Source organism: Montipora foliosa, unplaced genomic scaffold (genome assembly GCF_036669935.1).
Source record: "Montipora foliosa isolate CH-2021 unplaced genomic scaffold, ASM3666993v2 scaffold_436, whole genome shotgun sequence".
Lineage (NCBI taxonomy): Eukaryota > Metazoa > Cnidaria > Anthozoa > Scleractinia > Acroporidae > Montipora > Montipora foliosa.
The window spans coordinates 192,501-200,000 of NW_027179741.1; the positions used below are offsets into that span (position 1 = coordinate 192,501).

Consider the following 7,500-nt stretch of genomic DNA (forward strand, 5'->3'; position numbering starts at 1 on the left):
TGGTTTTTTTCCCTAATATTTTCAAGGAGGTGCCACCTCATGTCTTCTGTAGTATGCTTATTTATTGACACAGAAGGTCTCTTGAGCCGCACAGCAGCAAGCATTCCATTTCCTGAAAGTAAAAGAACATAGCATTGCACTAAAATGTAACAATGGTTAAGAGGGTCAGAGTGTGCAAAGGATCTTCCACCAGAGATTGGTGATGTCTTAAAAAGAGCTTGTATGAAACTTTTCCAGGGTGCAGTTATACTCCTATGTTTCATATTTCATTTGTAAGGTGAATTAAAAAATGACTACATGTATGATTAATGGTACATGTAAATGTTTGTTTCTAAAACGAAAATTATTAAGTCAATAATTAATATCAATCACCAATAAACAAAAAGATAAATGCATGTCATGTGTTCAGCCCCCTCCCCCAAGAAAGAAAGAAAGAAAGAAAGGAAGGAAGAAACAAAAAGGTAACATGGGAAAACAACCAGGGATTATGTATTCATGTAAACCATGTTGTCATGGAAAATGAAAGTGTGAGAATTTAACTTACCATTTGCACTGCCAATATCAAGGACGAGGTCACCCTCTTTTGAAAATGTCTCAATCAGAGACTCGTAGAGTTCTCTTGGCTGACATGAACCATCTCTGATGACCTCAATAACATTGGTGGCAGCTCTTGACACGTGCCTTTCAGTCAACTTGTTGTAGGAAACGGCCCAGTGACACACAACAAAGCACTCCACCACCTCTGTCATCAGCAAGTCTACGTGGACAAACATAATTGAACTCGCAAGTTGAAAAACCAAAATACTGTACATTAAATAATGAATTTGATTAGCAAAAAATAGGATGCATGTGGGCATATTTTTGGGATTTATTTCAATCTTACAAATTACACTTAATGACTAATACTATGTTGTGATGAGATCATCATTAACATTATTATTCCCTGAAGGTGAGGTGAATATCTTTGAATAAAATGGGCGATTACTTGACATATTTGCATTCCTTCAGTTGAAAGGGAACGTTAAGAGGTAGGGTGGAGATAATGGGAGGAAATGGGGGTGATTGCAGCGGACAGAGAACAGTGAAAGACCTCTGTAAAGGCCCTATGTACCATGAGGCACAAACAGGATACGTAACAACAGGTAACAGCATTTCTTCAAACAATATTATTAATTTTTCTGTCTGTCACCTCGATAAAACAGCTTGCCGCCACATTGAAAAAAGCACTCAGGGTGATTATAAATTTACGTGATAATCACCTCAAGTGATAAGTCACCAATCAGCACAGAGAATTTTAAATAATCAGCTATTAACACTTATCAATAATCATTGAGATCACATACACTGTACATACACTGTACCTTCTCTAGCTAAGGGTGGAATTTTATTGACAATGAAGCCACACTGAGTTTTGGCAGCTCCTTGCGATGAAACAGCCTCTTGGACTTCACAGTATATGCCAACAGGGCAAATAAATACAATATTGAAGATAGTCATCAGGCGTTTAAAATTTATCCTCACAACCAATTCAACCACATCTTTGATTTCTGAAACCACATCCTGTTAAAAAGAAAATAATGGAAATTTTATGATGATACCTTATTTGTGCTCCTAACAACTGTCAATGTTAATTCAGCAACCATTATAATATACAAATTACATACCATTATATACAGGTATATAGCAACCATATGTACAAATTCATAGAAACTCAAAAGCTGCTGACAGCAGATTTAACATTTCAAACTAAACAAAAACCTCTCCTAGCACTTCATTTCATTGGTGCTGAGTCTTCACTAGTATAACTAAGCAATTAGTATGCAGTCTACAAGTCAAACACCAGTTGGAGAATTAATTCCTATAGGTACCAGGGTATATAACCTCAGCTACCTGTACTGACCTGATCTGTGTATCCAACATGGGCAATTGACAGGAAAGCACCACTTTCAAGGAATGCAGAATTTTGGTCCACATCCTCATGCTGTTTGATGAAGACAACACGTCCCTTGGTCACACCATCAGGCCCCACAATGCAGTTGTCTGTGTTGGCATAGTCCGTGTCTGCCCACTCAATCTTTTGTTTTAAACGTTTCAAGAACATTTTGAACTCATGCAACTTTTCAAAATCACCCTAAAAATAGAGGGGAAAAACCGGAATCACTGGTTGCTGCAAAGCAAAGTACCAGTAAATCACTTCTGACAATTCATGAAATTCGCTTGGAAAGCATGCAACAAAATGAACTTTGATTGAAACATTTAATTTATTATCACTGGTGGCAGATCATAAGTGTCGCGGATTGTCTCATCTCGTCTAAAAAACAGGTCAGATCTTGTCACGCAACACGTGGGAATTTAAAACATAACTCCTGAAGGTGGACATAATCAATGACAAAATGAAATCATTCGACTACAAAAATCCGAAAATAACAGCTTACTTTAATTTGAATTTAAGGAATTCGATCATTTCTCCGTTGTGAGAAATGGAAATGTTCAAATACGCTGTTCGCATGTTTCCCAGTGTTCTTAATTTGCATCAACATTCGATTTTTTTGTGTGTGTCCAATTGGACCCTTTGACGTACTCTGGATACATCTAGCTGAGTTTGGGTTTTTTCCTTTGGAAATCTACCATTTTTAGCCATGTAATATCTTTTGGGACAGGAGGAACATATGCACAATTTCAAGGGGAGATTGGGGTAATGTGCACATTATAGCTTGCGAGAGTGGACTGAAATTCTCAATTTACTAAATGTTACATAATGATCGCTACATACCTTAAATCGTAACAGCCTTTCAGGATGAACACTGGCACCAAATTTAGTCTCAGCCTCCGGCCAGCTATTTAACTTGAAAAACTTTACAATAGCTTCTCGAACTTGAGAAAGTGCTTTCAATTTATAAGCTTCTTCTTTCACCACTTTCAAACTAATTTTTTTCTCCTTTAGCTAAAAGACAAAAAAGAAGAAGAAAATGCCTTAATCCCAAAAGAAAGTTGCATTGAATTCATTTGATGATAGTTTTGCAACATGGTCAGGCTCCTGCTGCATAAACCATTACCCTCGCAGTTACCATTGTTACAGTACATTAATCTAAGTTGTATAGTTATTTCCTTCTCAAGGTATTCAAAACATACATGTAGCCTTAGAACTAGATTAAAAATATTGTGAGTTAAAGTAACGGGCTTTTGTAAAAAGGCAACCGTGACCTTAAGAACTACAATACAATGAAAATTACTGAGTATTACAAAAAAAGTAATGTATGTGTACTTTCCAGACTGTCTTAATTAACTTTTCTTTTTTTTTTTCACAGCATCTTACCTTCAACAACAACGGGAGCCTCTGTTCGTCAGTCAGGCTACATAGTGGCTTCATGTGCCACTGCTTCAGGCTCACAGCACCACGCACAATTTCTCCACTGCTGACTTTCTGCTCCTTCAGCCTCCCATCTCAAACAAGCTATTAACTTCCTGAAACTCCTTCCAGACAGCTTTGCTCACCTTGGCCATTGCAAAAATTTCACTAAGGCTCTTTTTCTACAATGTCAATTAATTAACAAATGCAACCAAATTATTAATATAAATGGAATTGAAGCCTAATGTTTACATTTAATTGACCAATCGGTTTGGCACTCCAGGCAATCCTCAAATCATTCAACCACTCAAAATTTCCTCTTTGCTAGCTCTGGCATTGATTTTGGTGAATCTACTGTGAATATTTGGGTTCATGTGTTCTCAATCTTTCTTTCCAACTAGCTATTTTCAATATTACAAACTAATTATTTGAAATCAACCACTGTGCCTCGCTGTACAGTACTTGGGTCTTTTTTAAAGTAACAGACTGGATATATTAATTAAGCTAGAGAAAAGAGAAGTCACCTCTTTGCCCAGTATAAGGGAACAATCATCTCTCCATGATGGCCTTGGTTCTGGTGGTTCTCCAGTAATATCCCTGTCACCAAACAACTGCATACGGCACCTCTCAACCTTTAAGTCACAATATTATGAAAAACTGTTTTAACTTGATAGCAAATAAGGTATTCCATGGCCAGTCAGGTATAATTTTGCCAGAGATGTATCCCGGTTTCCAAAAAAAAAAACAAACCAACAAAATTGGGGGTCCATTGCAAAATTTTGGAGGTCCAGCTAATTGATATTCAAGAATTAATATCCACTCTGTTGTCTCTTAATTGCTGCTGCAGTACCCAGATTTCTAAATTGCACAAAATAAAGTCTTATCCCTCCCCTCAAATTTGTATTTACAATAAAACGAACAATATTACTTCTTTGAAACTGTTATGCCCATTGATTCATCAATCAAAATGGATGGGCTTTCAAAGCTCCATCAATCCCATCTGAAAACGACTTGAGGAATCCCTATGCTGAACTGATGGCCCCAGTTGATAAATGATCCAAATCTCCACAGCAAAAAAAAAACAAAAACAAACAAACAAACAAAACACAGCACTAAATCTCAATTCCCTTAAAAAGAGCATCATTTATTTTAGCAACACTTGAGGTGTAATTTAGGAACAAGAAAGTAATAAAACCAATATAAGTGATACACAGTTCATCATGAGGTCCTGCCATCGCCAATGTTAGTAATCAAACAATTGAATACATTCAAGTTTCATGTTTAAGACGTTATTTTTGACACTTATTCTGAAAAAGTTGCATAATTTGCAAAACACACAAGTTACGTGCAAAATAAGAACCCAGATGATGACATGTGCATGCCTCTATGAACTCAATTTCTTTTTAGGGGAAGGTGACAAACATCATCGGAATGCTTATAAAATACATTCAGGGAAAAGCATTTTTGACAAACCTCTTCCCTATAAGTAACTTCATGCTGAAACATGGATGAATGCTGATGCATGCTACCTAGATAAACTGCTTGTTCATCAGAAAGTCCCACATAAATTCTAGACATTCTCCCTGCAAAGTGTGGATTCTCTGGGTACTTTTCATGAAGCCTTTTTGTAGCCAAGGAGAGATGGGTTCCACCAAGGACTTCATAGCTGTGCTTGTTCTTTTCTTCTTCCTTCCACTCAATCTTACTTGATAACCCTTTTGCTACCACAAACAGGGCTCCATAGCTCCCTGCTGGGTTTCTCTCCATTTCTCCCTCCAAACTGTTCAAAAAACTTTCATTAACTCTCCTGAACTGCCTTACTTTTGATGGAAGTTCAAGGTTATCAATGTTGATGAAATGAGATGAGGCTGTAAATGAAAACAAAACCAGAACTGTATTAAACTAAAAAATCAAGCACCTCAGAGGTGAAAAAGAAATCAATTGAACATCTCACTTCCGGAGCATTGAGGCAAAGTATGTATTAATGTAACCCAGTTTACTGAAAGAACAAAGACTTCATCCCAGAGAAGACACAAATTGAGTGACCACTTCAGCTTCACAGTTCTCCAACAGAATCACAAGGTAATTACATATTGTACATGTATCGACATTGCAATAGTTAATGGAACATCTACGAACTTAATCATAGCAAAGTTATATTCCAATCATTCCATTAACTCCAAACCAATCAATGCACTCATTAAGTTAACATCATATTGCGATTTAGAATACAAATACATAAATTTTGTTTGGAAAATTCATTTTCTGAACATGATCTTGAAATGTTCATCATTTAATGGGACCCAGTTTTTTAAGTGAGTGATTAAGCCATTGACTCCTGGGGTTTCCCCATGGACAAGTAAAATCGTGTAGCGTTCGACAGAGTAAAATACTCTCAGACTGGTGTTAGAGTAAAATACTAAGTCTGGCCGGTTTAGGCATCAAAGAGTTCAGAAAATCAAGCTTTCTTAAAACCGTTAATTTAAAAGCATAATTCTATTTGTACTCAGCTTCTTGTATAACTTGTAATTGTAATTTACTGTACTGGCCACAGATGTTGAAAAGGGGGATAATGCTATCCAGCGGATAAATCACTATCCAGAGCAAAAACACTAGCAAACCAATTGAGTAACTTAGTGGATAGTGATTTATCCAGAGGATAGCGCTTCCCACTTTTCAAAAAAATGAGGCCAGGTCTATTCATAGTTCTTTTTAGCATTTATGAGCCTGTTTCATTCTCTTTTTTGTGACTTAATGAAAGATGTAAGGGTAGCATCAAACTGACACCTTTATTTTTTTAATTTCATTTTTTTATGTTCAAAAATACTGTACATTCGATCACAGTTTTTACAACAAATTGTATAATTTTGGATAATGGGCCTTTACGTGTGATGACGTCTGACTAGCTCATTTCAACACCAAGCCTCGTTTGCACAAAATTATTTACATCACTTGGATTATATCCAATACTGTTTGCACATGGGTTTTCTTTTCAAGTTAGCTCCTTTGGGATTTATCTCATGCTAAAATTTAAAAGTTTGACTTTCGAATTTGCGGCTTGGTGGTGCAATCACATGTAGCTAGTCAGCTGTCATCATGCATAAGGGCCATTTCTCTTACCACTAACAAGACAATCATCACATGACTGCATTAAGCTGCTACATGTATCTTTCTTGCTTTTTTTGTCCGGTACCTGATCCTCTGGGGTAAATGACAGTCGTTTCTTGTGGCGTTGAGGTTGATTTGTGGCAACAGGAGTTTCAGTATCATGACTCAGGAAAGTTTGACTGTCAATATTTGGTGGTGTGTCAACTTTGGAGGCATTGTTGTGTTCTTTGCTTTTCTCTGCACTGTTGACAGCCAAAACAGATTCCTCTGGGTGGAACAACTGACTGCTCTGAGGGCTTGAAGATTCCTTATGTACATTAAGAGCTTTTGAAAGCTCCTCTGCCAAGTGGTCAGCATCTTTACTGGCACACTCATTGAATGGTGGACTTGAATGAAAACGATCATAATACCTTGAGTGAAGTATTGCCACCTTTCTTTTCTTGTGACTTGAACCATCTTGTCTAAATGTCAGCTATTAAAATAACACATCATGTACTGATAAGATTAAATCCAACAACTTTAAGGTACTAGCAAATTGTGCCCTGGCCACACCTGAAACAATGATATACCCCATTGGCACCCTTTGTCATTTTTCAATTATTATTTTCATCTACTGTAGGTCATGATGATCAGGACACAAGCAAACTCCAGTTAATAACTGAAGACCGTCCACTGCTGATCGCAGGTTACATTTGGTTGAAATTAGGCAATGCGAAATCGTTGTTTAACGTCCCGTCGTTTTTAAGTATTTTATTTTGGTCAGTTCTGTAATGTTCAGTTTGCTATTCCTTAAAGATTTAGAAACTTACTGAACTTCGTCCAATGTTCAATCTGTTCGTGTGCGACCAATTTTCTTGTTTCTACAGGATTTTCACCCGTTAATATATGAATTATAGGCCGATATGTTAGCTCAGCTGGTTGACCATAATGGCTATCTTGGCAAGCAGCATAAAAGAAACAAAATGGCGGACTCGACGGTGAATTTCCAGCGATCTGAGAAATGCAAATTTCAAAAAAATTCCGGTGGAGCATGCCCCCGGAGC

At 37.1% G+C, this 7,500-nt stretch overlaps 1 protein-coding gene across 4 annotated transcripts in view; it reads right to left on the minus strand.

Annotated features, from left to right (window-relative positions):
- Positions 1–7,500, minus strand: part of LOC137988978 (uncharacterized) — an 8,094-nt gene that overhangs the window by 104 nt on the left and 490 nt on the right. Inside the window, exons 1-5 of one of the 4 annotated variants that reach the window (XM_068834910.1) lie at positions 2,774–3,036; positions 1,901–2,131; positions 1,362–1,560; positions 545–757; positions 1–112 (exon numbers count right to left, since the gene is read on the minus strand). The exon at positions 1–112 is cut by the window's left edge and continues 104 nt beyond it. In XM_068834910.1, coding sequence (XP_068691011.1) covers positions 1–112; positions 545–757; positions 1,362–1,560; positions 1,901–2,101 — 725 coding nt within the window. In that variant the 5' untranslated portion in view covers positions 2,102–2,131; positions 2,774–3,036. Of the gene's footprint in view, positions 113–544; positions 758–1,361; positions 1,561–1,900; positions 2,232–2,435; positions 2,506–2,773; positions 3,037–6,469; positions 6,930–7,500 lie in introns of those variants that run through there. The other 3 variants (XM_068834909.1, XM_068834908.1, XM_068834907.1) reach the window with 3 other exon arrangements.